The sequence below is a fragment of the Muscardinus avellanarius genome (genome assembly GCF_963383645.1).
Source record: "Muscardinus avellanarius genome assembly, chromosome: 1".
NCBI classification, from domain to species: Eukaryota; Metazoa; Chordata; class Mammalia; order Rodentia; family Gliridae; genus Muscardinus; species Muscardinus avellanarius.
The window spans coordinates 199,016,553-199,041,737 of NC_137786.1; the positions used below are offsets into that span (position 1 = coordinate 199,016,553).

General features: G+C 34.2%; 1 protein-coding gene across 2 annotated transcripts in view; it reads left to right on the top strand.

The window, feature by feature from the left end:
- Positions 1–10,872: 10,872 nt before the first annotated feature.
- Positions 10,873–25,185, top strand: part of LUZP2 (leucine zipper protein 2) — a gene marked incomplete at both ends in the record, with an annotated part of 495,487 nt that continues 481,174 nt past the window's right edge. For both annotated transcript variants that reach the window (XM_080714586.1, XM_080714587.1), the window contains one exon: positions 10,873–10,934. In XM_080714586.1, coding sequence (XP_080570712.1) covers positions 10,873–10,934 — 62 coding nt within the window. The remainder of the gene's footprint in view (positions 10,935–25,185) is intronic.

Sequence of the window (25,185 nt, forward strand, 5' to 3'; positions counted from 1 at the left end):
AAATAGTTTATACAAGTAGGCATGTTGGTATACACCTATAAGCCCATTACTTGAGAAGCTGAGCCAGGAAGATCTAAAGTTCAAGGCTTGTCTCAGGAATTTAGAAAGACCTTTAGCAAAGTAGAGATCCTGTTTCAAAATAAAATAAAATGTAGGGGTATGTCTCAGGAGTAGAATGCCCCTACCACCTGAGTTCAATTTCTACTACAAAGAAAAGAAGGAGGAGGGGGAGGAGGAGGAGGAGGAGGAGGAGGAGGTGGAGATATATATATATATATATATATATATATATATAATCTTTGTGGACACATACTATGAACTTTTTTTACTAAATTATTAAATTAAAATTTATAGACAATAGCCGGGCATGGTGGTGCACGCTTGTAATCCCCGCGCTTGGGAGGCGGAGACAGAAGGATCGCGCAGGTTCGAAGCCAGCCTTGCTAGCTTAAGAGACCCTGTTTCCAAATAAAAATATAAAATAGGTCTGGGAGTGTAGCGCAGAGAAGGGTATCCAGGAACCCCAGTACTACCAAAATATATATACAATAGTGAAATGTGTTCTTAAGAAAGCAGTTTCCCAAAGTAGTTGTATCATTTTGTAATCTAAGCAATATATGGGTACAAATTGTTCCACATGCTTATTGCTTAAACGTTAACTTTTAACCACTTTCATAGAACATTTTTTTCAAGTTCTAGCTCTCATTGTCTATTTGTTTTGCATTTCTTTGTTGACTAGTACTTTCAACACCTCATTCAATTGCTCCCCTTAATTTTCTATTGTTTTCTTTCCTCCTGAAGTACTTTTTCAACTCTTTTGCCAAGGTCTCTATCATGTTATCTTGTTTTCTTTGGTTTCTGAATTTGTACTGTACATTACATATTCTTGGCAAAATTTGTTTCTTAAATTTTCATTTAAAATATTGTATTCTAAATCTGATTTATATTTGTTTTCTTACAGGTTTCTTCACAGCTAAATGTGTTTATTTTTAAATAATATTTATCAATGCCTTTTCCTTATGGTTTTCACTTTTGTGCCCTAAGGAATGTTTTTCTAATCTAAGTTACAAAATGAGTGTCCTCTGATTTCTTCTTTTATGTTTACCATGATACGAAAGTACACTTCCTTAATGCTCAGTCTTATTAAAAAATGCACACTAATTCAACTTTGAATATAATAAAGGTAGCATAAATGTCTTTAATCAAGTTAATAATTCCCTTTTATTTCATTACTAGTTTTATAAGATTTATTTTCTCAAAAGGTTATTGAATTTTGTTAGATGCTTTTTCTGCATTGAACTAAATGGTCATAAAATTTCCCTGTATCCCTGTTATAGTAGAAATATTGTTTAATACGAATTAAAATATTTCTTTAACAAATAATTTAGAGTCATACTTTCTTTTAAGCCAGTTAATAACTGAGATATGTTATTAACCTCTCTTTTATTCATAATACTGGTAGTATTATTTTTAATTGATAGTTTTATTGATATAATCATTTTTTTCAGAGTCCTTTTTGCTTTATTAATTTTGTGTCTATTTTTAACTTCATTGATTTTGCTCTCATCATTATTTTTTCTGTTCAATTATTTTGAGTTAGCCAGGCCTGGTGATGCACAGTTGAAACCTCGGTACTTGGGAGGCTGAGACAGTAGATTCGTAAGTCCCAGACCCCTAAAGAGGCCCTCCACAACTGAGTAAGCCCTTGTTTCAAAATAAAAATAAAATGTCATTAGAGGTGTAGATGAAAAATATAATACCTCTGAGTCCAACACCTCAAGAAAAAAAAAACTTGCTCTGAGAGTTCAACATTTTTAATATTATGAAGTACTCTTTTTTCTTATGCAGATTTTCTTTTTATTTAAAATATATTTCTCTGATTTCTTATTTTTGTGACTAATTTCACTTAGCATACTGTTATTCAGTTCCATCTATTTCCCTGTAAATGCATCAATTAAAAGAATTTTTAAAAAGTAAAAATAAATAAAATAGAAAAAATGACTTAATTAATTAAAAATAAAATACATGTCTCCTAGACAACCTTAGTAGTAAATTTATATAATCTGATGGCCTAATTTTAATTGATAAACTTCTTAAATTTTATTTTAACTTTATTTAATTATTGATATGATTTGGCTTATGTCTACAACTTTATTATTTCTTGAGAATCCAGTTGTTATGAGTAGTGAGAGCTTCTTCTGTTAGAGTCTTTCAGAGTTCTACTCTTTCTTATACAACAATGCCTTTGGCCAAATATCCATAGTGAACCCCTTGCAGGATTTGGGGGACTTTTTGCAAAATTTGATATCATCTGATAGCCTTTCCTACAATTAGGCAGTTTACCAGATTAAAAATTCTGGCTTCTATCTAGCTTAAGAGAGCTTTGTTTTCTTTGGATTCTTCCATCTTATAACTTGATAATTATAATCTTCTTTGTTAAACTGGTGTTTTTTTTTTCTTTTTCTATCCTATTTTCTGGTGCCTAAAACCAGTCTATAGTTTTGTATAGAACTAGTAGAAATCTGGTATTAATTATTCTTTTTGCCCAGAAACAGAAATTGCATCATTAACTATAATTTATGTTAAATATAATGGTAGATGAGAGATGACCTTTGAAAAATTATATATCCACTATCAGATACAGTGAGTAAAGAGGGACTATGATGTAAAGCTTTTTGTTTAACAGCATAACTGATATGAAATACAGTCATGGAATTGAGTATTAAATTTATGTACTAAGAATTTCACTGAGAAATGGACAAATGTGTATAGCAAAAGAAAATGTACACTTAATCCTAGAAAATAGCAGGTAGGCTCAATTTAAAAGTTGGAATTTAAGTGACCTACTAAATATATGAGTGATACAAACTGAATTCCTTTGTAGGTATACTGAAAAAGATGAGAATACTGGAGGAAAAGTCAAGATGGCCTAAAAATAAATTTAGATATTAAGGCATTAATGCAGTAAGGCATTGGAGGATTTAGTACTCTGGTAGATCCCAAGGTGGTTCTTGGCCAAAAGCAGATTTACAATGTTGTCACTGCATTAGGATAAAGAAAAGCAGAGTATTTTATATGCACTGTCAAGAATTAGGTAAATCTATAAAGACATTATTTATGTTTGACTATTTCTTTTTTAAGTGAATAGACCCAGTCCAGTGTAACTCCTTCAGTATGCTGCTGCAAAGAGAAAGACAGGGGAATGTTTGCAATGAAGACTGCGTAGGGTTGAGTTGATCCTCTAACCCCTTCTCCCTACAAGAGAACTCATTCCACAGCTTGTATCCATCATTGTTGTGAAACAGAGAATATCACATAAAAAGCATAGAAAATTCAATAGATCAAAGTCATTCAGTAAAGACAATTCAGATCAAAAGAATGTCAAGACATTGGAATTATTATCTTTTTGATGTGGGTGTTTTACTTTTGTTTTTGTTTTGTTTTGCTTTATACAAAGAATACAGAAACTTAACTTAGCTTTTTATTTCTCTTCACTCTTTTCAGAGGAAATTGGTCTTTTTACAAAATGGATAATTGGATTTATTAGAGAACAATTATTTGTAAATATTTTCAATTAGAAATAAGTCAGACATGAGAAGGAGGAAAATGGGAGGGAATGGGGTGGGAAGTGAGGAAAGGTTAAATGAATGATGTGTTTATGTATGCCTCTACGATCTTATACCCCATTAAGATGTATTACTACAATGCACCAATAAAAACATAAATAAATAAATAAATAAATAAATAAATATGATAAAATAGTGAGGATGAACACAAAAATAAAATTTTTAATGAACCACACAAATTATCTTTTTATTTGCTCTAAATTCTTTAGCGCCAAGATTTACAAACATCTACAAAAATTTAATAATTGTTTTAGCAAATGTATAATCATAACTGTACATAATATAATTACTTTCCTTAGCAGAAAGTGAGAAATGTCCTTCAACTTTTAACGTTAGTAGTGTGGTAAGTACAGAAACAGAATTATAATATAATAGTATAAGCACAATATCATAGCAATCTGCCACATGTTATAAGATTGAGAAAATGGAAACTCATCACATTTGTGGTGGCAGATGGACTAGAAAAATTTATTCTAGAAAGAGATTATGGCCTGAATGAGACCTAAAGATCAAAGTAGGTAATAAGACTAGTTGAGTGAATAAAAAAATTGTAAAGACACAAGAGGAACTATCTTTTACTGTGTTTAAAGGAAAACATAGGATTTAAAGAAATAATTGAGAAAAAACATGTATTGCATATGATATTTGAATTAATTTTCTGAGAAATATAAAGCCATAATATTATTTTTAGTTTAGAGACATTATAGGAGAGGAATGTATATTAGGTATATTCACCTGATATTAAGAAACACTCTATGGAATCAGTAGATGAGTAACTATAAAGCCCTGGTGATGGGTATAATGTACGGGTGGGATGATTTCTATAAATAAATACTTAGGATATAAAAGCTATAGTAATACGTTATTCATTATATGTGGGGAAAAGATGGATAAAAACAAGGAACAACACTTATAATTTGAGTGACTGAGTTATAGACATATATACAATATATCATTTTATATAATATAAATATAGTTATAGAAATATGAGGAAATGCAGAAATGGAAGATCAGAGTAAGTAATTAAAAGAAAGGGTTCTATGTTATTTAATCTGACTTTGAGGTGTCCAGAAGAAAGAGAGTAAATGGGTCAGCAAAGAATTCTAGGGTGAAGATAAATTTTGAGATTCCTAACTATATTGTAGATAGCAAAACTGAGCCTAGGGAAAAATATAAAATTTTAAAAGAGAAAGATCAAAGAAAATACTCTAGGAGATCTCAGAATTTAGAATATGAAGGTAGAAAATAAAGTCCACAAGTGAGAAAAAGATTATATCATGAAATAAAAGCAAGGAAATTAAATTGCAGAAAGAATAATCATTTCAACAAATGATATTAGGATAACTTGATACCAATGTGCAAAGAACTGTAGTTGGACTTCACAAAAATGGATGACAAGCTTATCTTTAAGAACTAAAACTATAAAGCTCTTAGAAGAAAATATAAGCATTGATGATCATGACAATGGGAGAGGTAAAGATTTCTTAAAATCATAAGTAACAAAAAAAAGTTGATGAAATTCACTGAAAAGCCTTTGTGCTACAAATGACCCATCAGAAAACTAAAAAGGTATTAGTTCTCTATCAGAGTAATGGTTGGAAAATGTGTCTCCCATTCTGTCAGCTATCTGTTGAGGTTCTTAATAGCTTTCTTTGCTTTACAGAAGCTCTTCAGTCTCATGCAATCACTTGTACTGATATGCTTTTTAGTTTTTCTGTGCCTTTGGGGTCTTGTTGAGAAAGTTTTTACATGTGTCTATGTGTCGCAGTGTTGGGCCTATGCCTTCTTCAAGGAGCTTTGCGGTGTCTGGTCTAATTTTGAAGTCTTTGATTCATTTGAATTGACTCTTGTGCATGGTGAGAAAGTGGGGTTTACTTTCATTTTTCTGCATATGGCTAACCAGTTTTGCCAACAACATTTGTGTGTTGTTGAATGTATGGATTACACAACTGTTGGATATATACATACGGAATTTTACTCAGCTATAAAGAAGAACAAAATTACATTATTTATACGGAAATGGATAGAACCGGAGAACATTATGCTAAGTGATATTAGTCAGTCACATTAAATGCTCTTCCTAATATGCGGAAGCTAGAGAGAAAATGGGTCATAAGAGGAACTCTAGAAGAGAAGGGAGAAACCATAGGCGGGCAGATAAGGCAACCTAAATGAGGGGGATGGGAGGGGAGAAAAGGGAAATTTCTTAATGTGCATGATGCACATTAACAAACATGTAAAAATCAATCAGTAAGCCAAACATGCAAAGGAGAGAGAGGGGAGAGAATGGGGTGAGAATTGGGTAAGGGCTAATTGAGTGATGTTTACCTGTATGCCTCTACAATCTTGTACTTCATTAAGATATATGACTACAATGCACCAATAATAAAGAGAAAAAATAACTGAAAACATAACCATCTTATGGCTTGAGAAACACTTTTATTTCATGTATCTGAAAGGAAATTGTATTTAACATATACAACAAATTCTTAGAACTCAAAAATAAAATTCATACCAGTTATAATAAACCAAGAATTTGAGTAAGTAAATTTACAAACAAACACACACACACACACACACACACACACACACATATATATATATATATATATATATATATATATATATATATATATATTGAAATAACCACTTCATACTAGATAGGGTATCTATAACAATAAAAATAAAAAACTGAAAATAATAAGTGGTTTCAAAAATTTAGAGAATTTATACCTTCATATATTAAGTTTAGGATTGCAAAGTGATGCAGCTTTGCAAATTGATTTTCAGTTTTTCCAATTAATTTAGTATAGAGTTTTCATATGAACTAGGAATGTAGCATTGCCCATACTATCTTTAAAAAGGAGAAATTCTAATGTATTTAAAATAATGAAAGGATAAAATATGCTATATCCATACAATAAAATATTATTTAGCAATACAAAATAATAATGTACCTATATATGCCATAACATGGATGAACCTTGAAAAATAAATGCAAAAGAAACATCATATAAGAGGACATGTAGTACTAATCGATTTAAACAAAATGCCAAGAAATGGGTTAATTCATAGAGACAAAAACTAGACTATTATTTTCCCAAGGATGAGAACATATAAAGAAAGTAGTGGTCAGTGATTCGCAGTGGATGTAGGGTTTCTTTAGTGGTACTAAGATATTATAGAATTATTAAACTGTGATGAATTTATAACCTTGTAACTATATATTACAATTTGGAATTATACACTGTAAAAATGACATTTCACAGTGAATTTCCAGAATCATATTTCAATAAAGCTGCATCTTATTTCAACAAGTCTTTTCCAAAAAGTATTTTGTATTTCTCACAAATATAGAGATTCAATGTAGCTGCATTGTTTCACTAGATGTTCTTTATTCAATTTGGTATAATTGTGGCTAACAACTTTTGCTGATCTGGTGTTGGGACTAGGCATAGGACCAAAGGTTTTGGCAAATGAATCTTATTCTATACACTACTATGTCTTTAAAACACTTGTGTCACTCTTTGAAGCCATAAAATCAATTCTGGATTTAAGTTTTTCTGCCAGAGTGTGGACAGAATACCATGGGTGATGGAGATTCATGATTCTCTGATTCACCAGGAAAAAAAAAATCTTCTTGATAAGAGATGCATTTAGATTTAGATTTAGAAAAAATATTTCAATCTTCTAAATATGCTGGAGATTCCAAAATTTTAGGCTAACAGATAAAATGCCTTCCTGATGCGCTCATGCCCTTTAAAGTTAGACTATATTTTCTTTTTTCTTTTCTTTCTTTCTTTCTTTCTTTTCTTTTCTTTTTTTTTTTTTTTTTTTTTTTGCTTGCAGAAAAATTAAAAAGGCCAATAAACCTTGTGTGTTTTTGTAGGTATACCAGAACCAAGACACAGTCTAAACAAAGTTTGGTCTGATACTTCCCTTTCTGTATTGACAATCTAATGTAGCTCAGTTATTTCATGTTTATTTAGTCCACTGCAATAAAATTTAGATTGGGGAAAATCTTTTCTTGGACAGATATAAAACTGCTTCTCTTTTTCTTTTTTTTACACATCCATTTTGAGGTGATACAGAGGGAATTTGGATGCCAGCTACACTATGTGAATTACCAAGCCAAGTCACCTTGATTAAGTTTTGTTTTGTTTGTTTTTGTTTTGCGGCACTGGTGATGGAACTCGGGAGGGGGATTCTACCTTCAAGCTACACCCCCAGCCTTATTTATTTTTCTTTTACTTTGAAACAGGGTCTCACTGAGTTGCAAAGAGCCTCACTAAGTAAGTAGCTGAGGCTGTCTGCAAACCACAGTCCTCCTGTGTCAGCCTCCCAAATGCTGGGATTACACATGCGCGCCACCACGCCCAGCTTTGACCAAATTTTTGACCACTCTGTCAACTAAACTGCGAAAGAGGAAAATAGAAATAATTATCACATTTGGTTCCTTTGCTTAGGACATAAAAATAACTGCAAACAAAAATGTTTTCTGCAAATGAATGTAATTCTCTAGCATATACATCTTCTTCTAATTATTACTCAGTTGCCCTATGTTATTGTTGATTTTGTAAATCAAATAGTCTCCATTAAAAGAGAAACTCCAGGGGAGTGAGGGAGGGGGTGGGGGAAAGGTTGGGTGGGAGAGGTAGAATCGATGAAGGAAACATCTCCACCGGAAAACTCACCAACTGCTGTGTGCATATATGTCAATATCACTATGAACTACATTATGAAGTGAAACTATAATGCACCAATAAAAGTATAAAAATAAAATAAATGTGCTACTATGAACATGGGTATGCACATATTTCAGTAGTTCTCTGCTTTCAACTCCTTTGGAAAGATACCCAGTAGTGCTATGGCAGGATCACAATGGTGGATACATTTCCAGGATTCTAAGGTTTCTCCACAATGGCTGGACTAGTTTGCAACTCCACCAACCCTGTAGAAGAGTACCCATTTCCCCACAGCCTCGTCAACATTTTTACATTATGTGAGGCTGTAATACACCAGTAAAAGCACAAAAATAAAATAAAATAAAAGGGAGCAGAAAATCAACTTCTGGAAATCTCTGGCCAGAGTAAAAGAGAGTACTTATGTTTTCTTGGAGTCAGAGTTCATGTTAGCAAAGAATGGTGGCATGTCTCTTTGCAAATGACAAGCAATTCTCAAGGGAGTTGTTTAGTATATGCCTAGTTATATCTTTCGTTGATCATATTATTGCCCATGGGGCACATATTCATTGCAAAAGTTATTGCTCCTCTATTTAAGTGGCCTGGGGATTTTAAAGCAAATCTGTTTTGTTTGAATGTATTTCAAACTTTAACTTCATCAAAAACAAAACTGAAACATGGCAGTAAATTAGATGGTTAACTCTGCAGTTTTATCCTCCTTCAAATAGAGTTCAATAACAAACGCATTTTCCCCACAAATAGTGTCTTTAAAAATAAAATATAAGGAGATACTGCATCTAAACTTTAAATGGCTCATCCCTGCCGGGCGTGGTGGCACACGCTTGTAATCCCCGCGCTTGGCAGGCGGACACAGGAGGATCTCGCTGGTTCAGAGCCAGCCTCGCTGGGTTAAGAGACCCTGTTTCCAAATTAAAAGATATAAAATAGGTCTGGGAGTGTAGCCCGGAGGTAGATGGGCTTCCAGGAACCCCAGTACCACATTAAATAAATAAATAAATAAATAAATAAATAAATAAATAAAATAATAAATGGTTCATCCATGAAGAAAAAAATGGAATATATAAAATGATCTCTCTGGATAGGAATTCTTGTATCCCCACTGAACTTTGCCCTTTGGGTTTGGTGACTCTCAGCCTTTATATCATCTTGGTCCTAAATCCTGGGTTAGTTGAGCTAGGTGTGATGTTTAAGGCAAGAGCAGGGTTTTCTTAGGATTTAGGAGAACTAGTTCTTTATTAAAAATATGTGGCTAAGCTCTTTATGGTCTTCAGTTTTCTCATATTTATAATGATGATAATATGTATTTCTATTTTACTAGGATAGCTTTTGTTGGTAATATATGTAGAAGTATTTTATATACATTTACTTAACAGTGAATATATGGCAATATATATGTACATATGTCTATGCATTTATATGTATATATTTATACACATACATACACATCATGAGATAATGATTCTAGATTTGAATATCTTTATAGATGAAGTAGTTCTATTTTTATACACTTGCAAAATAGGGTATTTTGTATTAGAGTTGTTTTATTTAATTTTTCCAATTTAATTTTATAAATAAAGCTTATCACATATTGGATACTCATTATAAACACTTGGAAATTACAGAAAACAAGAGACACATGAAGTCTTCTGTCTCCGAATACTGTTAACGTTTTGATGAGTTCTTTCAGCTGTCTCCCTGATGAGTCTCACCTAAGGAAAAGAACTCCTTCAGGTGCTAGAACTTGAACCACCAGCTCCAACCCTATTGTCAGCAGCTAGTAAGAAGAGGCAGATCGCAGTCGGAGGAAGATCAGCAGTCTTCAAAACCCAGAAGCAGCAGACTTCTTCAGGGCCCCCAAGTCTATTTTGTGGTCCACATTCACTGGTTAAGAAGCTTGCCATGGCGTTAGGAGCTCTGCGTGCAGTTCTTGCTCCCCTTCCATCCGCATCAGGCAAGTCACTATGCATTTCTAATTAGGACAATCTTTGAAGCACACTCCTCCAGAGCGACGTCCTGCCAAGCCCGGTTTAATCAGGGAAGAGACACCTGCCTGGGACGCTCAGAGTCTGGTCTTCTTTCCCACTGAATTCAGTCTCACCTCCTACCGAGTACGTCAGTTCACTTAATTGGCAGATTAGTTTTCTCCTTACCCCCACCTCCCCATTCTCAGGAGAAGCGGGAATACACGACCAGCTCCGGATCGGTGCTCGCCCGAGTGGGGAGCGCAGCCGGGGACCGAGCCCGCGGGGCGATCTCCGGACACCCCTCCCTCCCCGCCGCCTCCAGCTCGGGTGACAACGCGCCCTCTGGGCTCCGAGCGGCGCTGAACAATCCGGCACGGCTGGCCTCGCCGGTGACATCACTCCCGGAGATACTCCAGCTCTCGGCTCGAGCCTTAGCCAGCCTGTCCGTGCGTCCTCGCTCTGTCTGTTGGTTGCGGGAGAGGGCTCCTCGCTTCCTAGGAACTGAGCTGGGCGCAGAGGAGCGACAGCACCCGGAGGAGGCTATCCAGCGAGGGAAGGAGGACCCCGGCAGGCGACAACATGAAATTCAGCCCAGCGCACTACTTGCTGCCTCTCCTGCCCGCACTGGTCCTCAGCACCAGGTGAGTACAAGAGCCAGAGTGGCCTGAGCCGGGGCGAGGTGGGTGCTGCTGCGGGTCACCGGTGAGGGTCAAAGGCACTTTAAGTGTTTGCATCTCCCGCCTAAGTAAGAGGATGGCTGTAAGATTCGGGCTCCGATATCCCACTCAGAGACCAGATTCCTTTTCTAATTAACCCAGTCCCTTGGAGAAAGTCTCAAGATTGCTCCTACTAAGGGACCAAGAGCTTCCCTTCAGAAAGAAAAGTCATTTCCCCCCCTCCATCCCTAGTAGTAGTGAACAGAACGCATGCGGTAAGGGAACAAAAATAAAGGAAGTAGAAAAACCAAAAGGGAATTGTCAGCAGGCAGTGTCTGCATTGGGGCTGGTTGAATATCTGTAGAGCTCAACACTTCCCCCTCGGTCAGCCCGATTTGAAGGTACACACGGAACTAGAGAAAATAAAGGACACTAGAAGATGTTAGGAATTGTATAAAAGTTCCTGGACTCTTGAAATGGCCTGTTTGACTCTTTGGCAGGCTTAGTGAAGGGTGTTTTCTTTGAACTGCCTTGTGAACAGGTCTGATTAAGGAGCAAAGTAGGTGATTAAAAGTTAGAAGACACTCTCAGACTGCTGACACAGAGACCCCAGTCAGAAACAATTAAGTACTGTGCTCCATCACTGGCCAGAGATGAGACTTTAAGCCCCAGCACAGAGGAGCTATTTTTAGTGGGGATTTAAAATGCAGTGATTGAGAAGAGTTCTGTGACCTTCTACTATTGACCAAGTCCCAAAGTTGGTGATGTGTTTGTTTTCTTGTTCCACCAGTACAACACAAGGGTGAACTGTTTCATTGCCCAGGACTGGGTCTTTATTCTGCATGCCCCTAGCATCATATTGGCAGCAACCTCTTTTCCTTGGCTATTATAAAATAAAATAACCCACACAGGATGAGGATTCTTTCACATCTACATGAATGGAAACGTTGTCTGAGTGTACATTTGATGGAAAGTAAGGGCAGAATATAGAATCATATCTAATTCTGAAATGAAAAAGGATGAAAAACTCATTATTTCTTAAAATCAGATGTTGAAATTTTTTATTCCATTTCCAACTTACACATCCAACTTAAACATTGCGGGCCCATCCCATGTAACCAAACTTTTCTCTTTGTGTAGGGTTTGTTTCACTTAGCACCAGTGATTGATGAATTTAGTTTTCCTTGCACACAAAGCCCAGATAACTTTCCCAGAGTAAAATAGAATTTGAGTTTCTGCTAAAGTCTGCTTGTTACTCAGTTCATAATATAAAGATGGTTTTAAAAAAGTGATCTTGCTTTCCATTGCTCCAAATGCAGAGCCCATTTTAAAATGTGTGTTTAGCTCTAAATAGACTAATGTGTATGATGCATTACAGTTATGATTTAAACTTTTGCCATTCATTATTATGTTCTGGTTTAATAAGTAGTTTTAGAGTCACCCAGAGAAAGAAAATATCCAAAGTCTTTACACTTAAGTAGATGCCAGTCAACAAATGCATGAAACACTAAACACTTAATGGAGCCCAGAGTGCAGGGATTTTAGAGAGAGTGAAAATCTCCAGAGTTCTAAAAGTACATTTGCTTTTTAAAGATGCTATAACTTAAGTGCTGAGAAAGTTCTACAATATCTATTTCCAAAGTTGTAATGTTAGTAACATAATACAGGGGGAGTGTCATCACTATTTCTCTTTTTTAAATTTTGTATTGGTGCACTATAGTCATACATCTTAATGGAGTACAAGATGGTAGAGGCATATATGCACACATCACTCAATTAGCCCTTAATTTCTATTAAAATATCTTTGATAGAAGTAGATACCTTTTTACAAAATTAAAAGTTATTCCTAATTATCTTTTGATATAAAGTTTTGCAATATTTGTTGTTTGTAAACACTATGTCAGGTATTTTAATTAAAAGTGAGATTTTAATAATCCATAGTACTTTTTGTTAGAATAGTTAAATGGTTACAATGTCGTACTTTATCTTATTAGATATCTAGATTACCTTGTAACAGTGAAGAAATGATGAAAATTGGTATGGTACTATGCATAGATTACTTTGTAAGGAAGGGAATATGTGTTAACGCAAAAGGGAGCCATTATCTTAGCAATATGTAATAGTTCTTAGAAGTATATGGTTAATATGCAGGTCAGAATTCAACTGAGCAGCTTTGTGGGAACAGTTGCATTAGTGGGGGTGAACTTACTGTCCTGCTGGGAAAAACTGTGTAGCTCAGCTAGGGCCACCTGTGACAGTGGGTTTTCTAGCCAAAGATTGCTGTTAATGTAGCTTGCTAGTCAGTGGTCCTGTGTGAAGCAAATGATATTCCACATGATGCTTAGACTATGTTAAATCTATGAGCAGAGGGTGGCGATTGTTAGCTCATCCTATAGCTTTGGGCAATGTCACTTGTCTTTTAATGTTTACTTCCTTCTACATAGTGAGGGATGTGGAGTTGAAACCCTAATTCTTAAAAATATTTACTTTTTCTTTTCTGAGAATAGATCCATAATACTTTGCTATATTTATCCCAGTAAGCCTAAAGTTATTCTTATTTAAAGTTTTCTTTCTGTTTTAAAGTAAATCAACTTATTAACTGAAATAAATGCAACAGAGAATTATAGTCACTATTTAATAATGCTCTTGCTAAATGGATGGGAACTCTAAGACAATTTTGCCTTTTCCTTTTCAATAGAAAGTTTTTAATTAGCTTCATGTTTCTGTTTACTACTCCTTTCTACCTTCACTGTAGCATCTTTAAACACCAAAGAAAACATACAAAGAAAAATAAATTTCGTCAAAGTTAACAGTTATTTTTCCTGAAAGAAAGGTAAATGTTACTCTTCAACTATAACTATAGGAAAGCATTTTTCCCCCTGCTTTTTGGCATAATCCATTGAGTTAAAAAAAGAAAAAAAAGTTGTCTGATTTCTTTGCATGCTGTCCTTCTTATTTGGAAGGTACATGTACATACAAAATAATCAACTTAATAATGTGGATAATGTAGCTAACACAGAGTTCCATTTAGCCTGTGCACAAATAAATACAGTCAAAGAAAATAAACATATGTGTTGGTTTAATAGCTTCAGAGTAGAATGGTTGTACTTTTTAAATAGCTTCATTCTGTACAAGTATTAAATTGCTATTCCAAGACAGCCAGTAATTCACTGCAGAAAGAAGAAGTGTAGGTATTAAAAGGAATAGTAGGGTGAAAAATTCTTTAGAAGTTCTTGGTAAAAAGGGCCCCATGGAGTGCTGGAGAAGGTTGGTGCTTTAGTCTGCTGAACCTCTGTTCTTTTATACTGTGGCTGTGCTCTTGATGCCTTAGGATTGTTAAGTTTTCAGTGACTTGATGGGAGAGAGACATGGCAGGGAGGATTGAAGGTCTACTGACTTCTGGTGATTTTCCATCTATCAAGAACTTTGAGCAGATGGTTGGTTATAGTCCTCCCAATAGGAGTCACCTTAGAGGTCTCTCCTGGGCCCTCTGATCAGTAGTCACACCACATGTTTTCTTTAGAATCTATTTTTAGATGTCATATATTGAGGATACCCCCAGGCTTCTGTTCTGTACCTTACTCTAACCTCAGGATCAAGTTAGGGAATGGACAAGAATCACAATAAAAATGGCTAATGCATGCATACATACAGTGTTTATTTGTTTGTTTGCTTGTTCCAGGGATTTGTGTAATGCCAAGCTGGCCTGGAACTTGTGATCCTCCTAAATAGCATCCCAAGTAGCTAGGATTACAGACATAAGACACTGTACTTGGCTTTGCACACAAAGATTTTTAAGAAAACAAATTTGATGTAAGAAACAGTCTTACTTTAACTCCCCTGAAATAGTCTAAAGTAATTTGAGCTTTTTTCCCTTAGTTTTCCACACAATGAGTCTACTACATGTGCCCTTTTATGTGGCTCTACCTAGGCTACATTTGTCAAAGGCTATTTATAGAAGGAATTGCACAATTGTGTGTAAATGGGTTAAAATATCTTTATAAGAATATATGAAAAAGAATATTTCAACATCTAAAGTTGCAATTTTGTCCCTAAGGTACCTATATCTAATAGCAGTTGTTAAAAGAATTTATTATAGGATTATCTTTGGAAATTACATTTTTCTCTATGGCTAATGACAGGGACACCACAAACATTTGTCTGTTGTTAGTGCAGTTGCCCTAAAACTCAAGAACTAACAGAACAAAACAAAATCAACAACAACAAAAAACCCAAAACATAGAATTTAAATGAAGACTTAAGCTTCCAACCAAGAAGCAAAACTCACTGGAGCCACTGAGGAGTGGATACATTTTTTTTTTTTAATTTTGAGACACTTTTTTATGCATGTTGGTGCATGCCTCTTTTTAAATAATTTCTAAATATATGTTAAAATAATTTTAATTGAAGGTAGCTAAATCAATTAAATTACCAAAGTAAATAGATACTGTTTACCACTATGTTATTTTCCTGGGAAATATAAAAACCTATCTGAACTTATCTTTATCCCTTTAGAGTTGTCTGTTCTGTGTTCACTAGCAAACAATGAATGTTCCTGTAATCAGTAGGTTGTTGCATGAGGCATACTAGTAGTAAAATAGTAGATAATTACTTGTCCTATGATGTTAGGGAAATTGCTTATCCCTTCTAATCTGAGTTCTCACATAGTGAACAATATTACTCATAGAAACCACCTGACAAGTTTATCACAAAGACTGACTGAGTGTTGGGAACATATCCGAGTAGTAGAAGACTTGTCTACTATGTTCAAGGCCCTAGATTCAATTCTCAGTTTCAATGGAAAAAATAAAACAAAGAAAAGTGAAAAACAAAACAAAAACAAAAACACATGAATGATTCAATAGAATAGCTTAGTTCATAGATTACAGTCAGTACTCAGCAGGGGTTAGCTTGTGTACCTTATAATATACTGCCATTATTATCCTCATGAGATTTGCATATCTCTGATTAATCTGTATGTAAAAGAATAAAGAAGAGCTTGAATGCAAATCAATTGAGGGTCACAAAACTAAAAAAGAGTCACAGTTATCTAAAAGAAAGAAGAATCAATCGGTGGGAAAGAGAAGGTATAAGGAAGGTTACTTGGCAGCCTGGCTAGTTCTTCTCAATAGTAATTTGGTGGCATAATGCCTGGATGGTTCCGTGCAGTTTTGTTGAACAACATGAAAAAAATATATATTTAATTTAATTACAAAAACTGTACTTTAACAAAAAAAATTAGCTACTTGTATTCCTATTTTAAAAGTAGTTGCACTTACACTGTATAAATCATAATATCAAGGCAAAGCCATGAGCAAAAGTGTCAATAAACAAATGAAGAAAGGATGTTTTCTCACTACAGAGGCAGTTATTCAAAAGTTTATGTAAATATATTTTCTATTTGTTCATTGGTTTCACTATTAGCATTCTCTAAAAAGTACATACCTTTAATAAGTTAAAGGAAGAAAATATCACTTTGAGACTTTTTTCTACTGTGGAGGACTACTTGAGAACTACCGATATAGAAGACCAACTGTCTTCTTACATGTCTTAGAATCATATGAAAGGGATCTTCCACTAAGATAATTTTGTAAGCAGCTTTAGAGATAATCTGGTCTCAATTATTATAATCCTCACAGGTAAACCACAGAATACTAACCACTACATGATAAATCTAATTTTCTATAGATTTCTATAATCTCTGTATATGGGAGTGAGTGAATGTGTATTGATAGTATCATATATGAACTGAGTGTACCATAGAACAGGGTGTACTTTCTGCCTGAGGAGAAATTAAGGGCTCAGATCATGCTGCCTGAATCAGGGGAAAAGCATGTTTATTAAAACTGATATTAACTTTGCTTCATGATGATGAAAGGCAAAAACCTTCTGAAAGCAACTTGTTCCACTCACACATAAGTTGAAGGTCAGCTGAGTAATCAGCGTGGTCCTAGAATGCCTCACAGGCACTAGGAGATGTGATTATCCCATAGGTGGTGATTGCATTGCAATTATGTCTGACTTGTTTGGTGTAGCTCTCAAGTGTTTTAATCTCTTAAATGTACATTAAAGAGTCTACTATAGGGAAACACGCTGCAAATATAAGGTTTTGTTTTATTCTTTCTTTATTTTTTCTAAGGTTTTGTTTTAGTCCAAAGTCCTACATTTCAGAAGTGAGAAAACTGAGCCTCAGTGGTTGAGATTTATCTAAGTTCACAGAAAAAGACAAAAGCCAGAACTTTCCGCAATCTCTGTTTTTCTGTTATGTGACTCTTTAACACATTTCTTCTGTTATCAAGCAGCATGGGAATTGTTGGCACCTGCAATATAAAACTTTTCCAGTTACTGTAAAATATAAAAAAGTTTAAAACAAAGTCTCTGACAACAGGCAGTATGATAGGACAATAGACTCTAGACAAAGGGAAATATAGGAATTAATAGGTGAACACCATTTTTCATCTTGTATTCAGGCCATTTTTAAAGATTGAGCTAGCTTAAAAGAATCCTAGATATTTTCAAAACTCAATGAAGAGTCATTATGGAATTCTCACCATTGCACACAATGTACCTTTCAAAAGACACATTAAAATGGTTCATATTGACCTTTCAGTTCTATTTTAAGGTTATTATTCTTGCCTTTGAAATATATTAAATTGAAACTATTTGCTACAAATAGAGTTCCTAGATACTTACCTATATATTTCTTACCTCTTAGGTCTAAACTAAATGCATGTGTTAATGCTTAAATAGGCAGATACTTGCTACCTTAAAAAGATGAGTTCCTATGCCGCACGTGGCCGCGCACGCTTGTAAACCCCGCACTTGGGAGGCAGAGACAGGAGGATCCTGCAGGTTCGAAGCCAGTCTTACTGGCTTAAGAGACCCTGTTTCCAAATAAAAATATAAAATAGATCTGGGAGTGTAGCCTGGAGGTAGAAGGGCTTCCAGGAACCCCAGTACCACCAAAAAAAAAAAAAAAAAAAAAAAGAGTTCCTAAATATTTTCCTAGCCAGCTTTGTCATAAGACGACATTACAGTTTGTTCAGTTCATGTTCATCTGTACTTTCATCATGTCTTATGTACAGTTTTCAGTTTTAGAAAATCTTTAGGGTACAATGATTGTATATTTAGACCTATGTGTACATTAAACAAACATTTGCCTTTGGACTGGGTTCTTAACCACGATGAGACTTGAAATTAGTAATATCTAACATTTAGGACCAATAGGACCGAAGAAATGTATTTAATACTAGAGTGTTTGAATGTAGTTGTAGACTATATTCCTTTAGAAAATGCTAAGATGTGTTATATATTACTATATACAGATTACAATTTGATGTGTTAAAATTTTATAGTATATCTCAAGCAATTAAAATGTAATTTAATATTTTTATTAAGAATAGAATAAAGTAATTAGAAATTAAAAACTGGTATATTCCAAATTACACATCTATACATGGATAGTTTATTTCTTGTTAATATTCATCTCAATGGAAGGGATCAGTGAATGCTTTTCATGAAATGTAAAACATTACCCATTTGTATGGCAAAAATGCATTTTAGAGAAAACCTAAATGAAAAATCCTATACTTAAAATTCTCATCCATGTTCATAAATAAGTAAATATTATTGGCATTTGGCTCCTCCTCTTCAGCTTCTTTTTTCATTTTTTTCTTTCTGTTGTTTAGGAAAGAATGGAATTAAAAGTGTAAAACAACTTTTCTGTCTTTCCAAACTAGTCCCTTCAAGCTCAACCAAGATATAGAAAAGAATAAAGCATATATATTTCATGTCTGCTATTGAGGATTTGACTTCCTGTGACACCTGTCTATCCTCAAATTATGAGTTTCCGATTTTTTGCCTTTCATGCTCTGATTCAAACCATACTCATAGCATCTAGAAGCACTTGCTCATAAGTTCCTGATCAATGCTGTAGAGGACAGAACAGGCTGGAGGTGGCCAGATGTGTGCATCCATGAGGTTAATCTCAGGATTATAAAATCAAAGTGTTAAAACATATATTAAGAAATACCAGCGCCGGGCGTGGTGGCGCACGCTTGTAATCCCCGCGCTTGGGAGGCGGAGACAGGAGGATCGCGCAGGTTCGAAGCCAGTTTCATTGGCTTAGGAGACCCTGTTTCCAAAAAATAAAATAGGTCTGGGAGTGTAGCCCTGAGGTAGAAGGGCTTCCAGGAACCCCAGCACCACCAAAAAAAAAAAAAAAAAAAAAAAAAAAAAAATACCAATTAAAATCTATTCTGTATATTTTTGATTAGTTAAAAGGTGATAACATTGTCTTTCTCATAAACTTACTAAAAAGATTAATTAAGCGAATGTATATGTAGAATAATGTCCAGCTCAGGGAAACACAAGATAATATATTGTCATTTCTTATATGATTAAAAGGATTAGAAGGGTTTTACCCCAAATGAGTGAACTTGCATTTGAGAAAGAGTGATTTCTAGTTACAACTTATCTCATGCTGGTATATGCAAGTGTGAATTGTTAAAGAAAAAATTTTAGAGTTCATTTCCATCCTTCCTCAGTATATATTCAAAAACTGAATAGACATGGCATTTTTTTTCTTTTGAGCTCATGCTTATCATTTAGAACCAATATGGAAGCTAATTCACTGATATTAAAATCCACCCCAGTTGGAAATACTATTTTAAGTACCCTTCAGGAACTTTTATTTTTACAGTTATCCAAACATAGGGAAAATAAAGGGATGCATCTTAAATAAGGACATCATGAATGCTGAGGATTCTTCTAACATATTCCAGTCCTTGGACTTTTACAATGAAGTGATCTTGCAGCAGAGTAAGATTGGTAATAGCAGTACTAATGGTCCAGGAGAGGAGTTGGAAGGCAAGAGAAAAAGAGAATCCTAGTGCACTAGAGTTCTTTGAATGTCATGTGCATAGAAAAAAGATAATACAAATAGAAAGAAAAGTTCTCAATAAGTAGTCTCCCAGCTTTTTGTTGTTTTATAAGCATTCCCATTATTGTAATGCTTCCATTTTTTCATTGCTGATCTTTATAGTAAACTAAGCATTTGACATTGGACACAAAATATGGAGAATATCTAAATAACAAAAGCAAAAACCTGCATAAAAAATTGAAGTGACATGTTGGCAAGAAACAGATATGGTTAGAAGAGCCCTATGTTGTGAAGAACATGTAGTTTTTTCCTTCAGATGCCACAAAGTGAAATGTGAGCTCATTGAACAAACAAGAAATTCACTTTAAAAAAATGCAAGAAATTATTCTTTCTTTGGCACTACAGTTCAGAATGATTCTGAAATATATTGCACTATTTTTTATGTCCTGTTTACATCTTTATTTCAGTTGGTCATTTTATAGGTTCAAACTTAGAGTTTTAGGCAGCATTTTAGAGGACTAACTGTATCTCTGGATATGTACAATCTATTTACTTTTCATCACTTAACCCTGATTTTTAACAATACATCTATACATGTTTTATAAAATGTAAATATTTCATGCAATGCAGAGACCTGAGCTTTGAACACATTTAAATGACTTGCCCATATTCCCCTAGCTGGAAATTGACCAGATCCCAGATTTCAGGTCGTCATTTTAGAATGGCTCTATGAATGAAATTATAGTGTTGCCTATAGAATATAATCTCTGCGTCAAATCACACAGAAAAATACTAAAATAAGAGTGCTGAAACTAAAATATGTTGGCAAATAACTGAACGCTCCCAAGAGATGGTACATGATACATTTTTTAAAAAAATCTTAAAATAAATCAGTCAAAAATGTATTAGTCTGAATAGGAGCCAAATTGAAGCTTTTATTATAAATATAAAAGTTTGCCAGCCAAGTTAATCATTTCCTATCTGGAAAATATGTATGTCCCCCAATGAAAATTGCTCAAAATATACTCCCCAGTGTATCTCAATGAGAATATCCTGGGGTGCTTCTTAAATAGGCAAATTCCAGTTCCTATGCTAGGCAGATTGTATTAGACTTTCTGAGGAAGATGCCAGTTTTTATCCTAATTTGGAACTTCAGTATATTCGATGCATAAAGCATTAAACCCACTGTTTCAATATTTGAGAAACGTAGAGTATAGAATACTTTGACCTTTTTGACATTTACTCAACAGAAAAGTTGCCTCTGAAGTCAGGAGGATAGGCATTTTGTGATGTTTTGGCAAATAAAACCACACCTATTTTCACATGCAAAAGAATACATTTAGTAAGTGAATATATTCTCTTTTACTACATTGCATTGATCTAATTACATAAACTTTATTCTCTGCCTTATATATTTTTCTACAGAGAACTGACAAAAGACCAAATAAATTAAATGGGTATAAATGATTTTACACTTCTTCATAGTGGATGTACCCTTTATTTAAAAAATTATTAGAACAAGGTGAAATCTCTTATCTGCATCAAAAAGAATAGCGACTTAACTCTATCTCATCCCTAGCTTTCGTCATTCCAGTTTATAGAAATAGGCAGTAAAAACCAAGAACTGTCAGAGAGGCCATCAAAGTTCTTGTTGTTTTCTATTTGTATGTGCATAGTGGTGGGGTGGTTAAAATACGCCAATGAAGTAAACATTCAACTGTGTGGTTCCAGATGGCCTTCCAGTATTAACTGATGAGGAGAAAGGAGTAGGTTGAAATCAGGTGGACCTTTGTTAAAACTGCAGCTCAGCATCTTCTATTTGTATGATTCTAGGCAGCTGTGTTAACAGCTAAAACTTTTACTTTTTCTGTAATATAATTTAGAACACTAACTACATGTCACTTCTTGTGTATAATAATTATAGACCTGTTGATATTTCTAGAATTATTATATATAACATTTTAAATACCTCATGAATGTACTTACTTTGTCGATTAAGATGTTAGAAATTAGAGACCTGTTGATATTTCTAGAGTTATTATATATAACATTTTAAATACCTCATGAATGTACTTATTTTGTAGATTAAGATGTTAGAAATTAGAGAAGTTAATAAATCTGTTACAAAATTAATACATAGAATAGATAGAATTTGAGTCCATGATCTATTAGGCATTAGCCTAAAGATCAAAATCCCTAATGAATAGCACTAAAATTTGTGTTTCTTGTCCTTTGAAAAGTAACTCAGAAACAAAGAAGCCCCATGAAGACTAGTGGGCAAAAGGATGCATGAGCAGACCATGGGTTTATAACATGGTAGCAACACTCCAAGCAGTGTAGGAAGTACTGAAAATGCCTGTATTTCAGATGTGAAGGGCAATATAATCATCATTTAGCTCCAGTCTGTCTTGAGAAACTGACATCATCATCACGCTTGTAATCCTAGCACTTGGGAGGCTGAGACAGAAGGATCGCACAGGTTCAAAGCCAGCCTCAGCTACTTCGTGAGGCTCTCAGCAACTTAGAGAGACTCTGTTTCCAAATAAAGTATAAAATAGGTCTGGAAGTATAGCCTGGAGGTAGAAAAGTCCCAAGGTTCTACCCCCAGTACCACACACACAAAAATAAATAAATAAAATGAAATAAAGTATGTGTTGTCGAGCTAATCTATTTATAGGCTGACATATATCTCAAAATTAACAAAGAAAGGTTGATTTCACATCAAAATTATTGACATGTATTTGTACATGCCTAAAACATAAGGGACATACCATGCAGAACATTATGTGGTATAAATTACATATATGTGTGTGTGTGTGTGTGTGTGTGTGTGTGTGTACTTATGCCAGTGAACTACACATTCAGCTACCTGGATCCAGATGGCTTCCCGGTGTTAACTGTGGAGGCTAAGGAAGGGGTGTATAGAAATCAAGTGGACTTTTGTTAAAACTTTAGCTCAGCACCTTCTACTTGATATATATCTATAGCATATAATATATGTAATTTTAACTTTATAATGGATCCACAGTGATACACATTTAGTAGAAATTTTAATGTATGAATTATACATGTATATAATGCATAGATATTTTTCAGTTCTCTGATAACTTGTTCTTGAATATAGTTTGGAAACACAGTCCCATTAGCTTAATTCCATAAATCATGCAGGGTTTCCCTATATTTATACCTTCCTCCCTAAGGCAAATTAGGCCTTAAAACTTAATAATGTACTTGTTTCCCCATGCATTCTTTTACCTCAGTAATATTGCATCAAAATGATTCTCAAAGACAGCTGTAAAGGAGAATTGATATCAAATGAGAGTTATAATACTTGATATTTTGCAATATTTTAGTTTTCATACATGCTCATAATATTAATACCTTGTATATAAATTAGTAGTGGACTTATTTAATAGATAAGGAGACTGCTAATAATGAGCAGTCATTCAGGATTTTGCATCCACTTTCACAAAATCAATTGCCTTGGAACCTAGACAATTGAATAATAAAGGTGACAGAGTTTCCTACTAGCTACCTTCTGTCCCTGAAAGGAAAAAGAAAAAAAAAGAGTGTAGTATTTAAACAATCTGGAAATAAATTTTGGTACCTCTCATTTTTATATTTGAAAGGGAAAGCAGAGGCTACTGGCCCAGCAGGATTAAAGGAGGTGGTATGTATGCATGCTTGGCATGTTTTATCAAATGTATCTTGGGTCCCATATTTGTTTTATGTACTTTCAATTATTCAATGTGATCATCTGCCTTAAGCACTGCACATTAATTGGCTAAGACTCATATTTTTTATATATGTTAGAAAATCCCAAATCACAATGCTTCAAACAAGATACAAGTTTACCTTTCTCTCAAATAACATACAAAAGGTAGAAATTCAGGGCTGAATGGTGATCCACAATTGACAAATAGTTAAATAGTGCTGTATTTTAACTTTTATGGACCTAAGACACTTCAACTCTCATCAACCCTCTATCAAATACATATATACACAGATACATACATACAGATAGATGTATATAGATACATATACATATACACACATATAGATGGTTCCTGATATTATAGTTTAAGTATGATTTTTTAACTTTAGAATAGAGCAAAAGTGAGGCACATTTATTAGAAACTATAATATATATTAATCAAATGTCAATTGTGAGTACCCATGTTAACATTCTGTTTTTTTCTTTCAGTGCAGTATTCAATAAATTTATTAGTCAGGATACTTTATTAATAAAATGCTTCATTTATATAATAGTGGCTAGCTTTAGGCTAATGTTAGTGTTCTTGGCATGTTTACGGTAGGTTAGGCTAAGCTATGATGTGCAGTAAGTTGGTGTATTAAATCAATTTTCTTTTTTTAAATTTTTATTTGTGGTACTGGGCATGAAATGCAGGGGCATTCTATTTCCGAGCTATACCCCCAGACCTATTTTTATTCTTTTTTATTTTTTTTTATTTTTATGTAGATCATATTGAAAATGGCATACATTCAGACTGTGCTTTGTGCCCTCCCTTATCAGATGTAGCTCCTTCATTAATCAATCTCAGCCCTCTTCCTCTCATACCCTTCCATTCTTGCTTTGCTAAGGTTTCCCCTCCATTTAAACCCAATCAGAGTTGCAAAGATAAAGAAATCAAATAACAACAAATGCTGGTGATGATGTGGGGAAAGAGAAGTGTAACTAGTTCAGTCACGATGGCCATCAGTGTGGAGATTCCTTAGAAAAATGGGAATGGATCCACCATATGATCCCGCTATACCACTCCTGGGTATCTTTCTAAAGGGGTGGGAATAAGAGAACTACAGTAATATATGCATACCCATGTTCATAGCAGCACAATTCATAATAGTCAAAATATGGAACCAATCTCCATCAACAGATGAATGGATTGTAAAACTATGGGAAATATACACAATGGAATTCTACTCAGCAATAAAGAACAAAATCATGTCATTCTCAAGAAGATGGAAAGAACTAGAGAACATTATGTTAAGTGAGATCAGTCAAGCACAGAAAGAGAAGAGACATATGTTTTTTTTCTAATATGCCCAACGTAGGGACTATTAGGAATACCAGAGGGACTCCAGATAATGGAGGAGAAAACAGTAAATGCATTTTCAACTGATGATATTTTTAATGTAGGATGAGTTTATCCTACATTACAAGGATAGGTATAAATGATATATTAGTCTTATAAATATACTTTAACCTAAAATTTTATTTTGAATTCTAGTTCTAAATAATGTTTGAAACATTTATAGGCTCCAAAACATGTTGTAAATAAGAAAAAGGTATAGAAACTACAATTCTTCACATGGTTATTGAAGAATTCAGTGGTG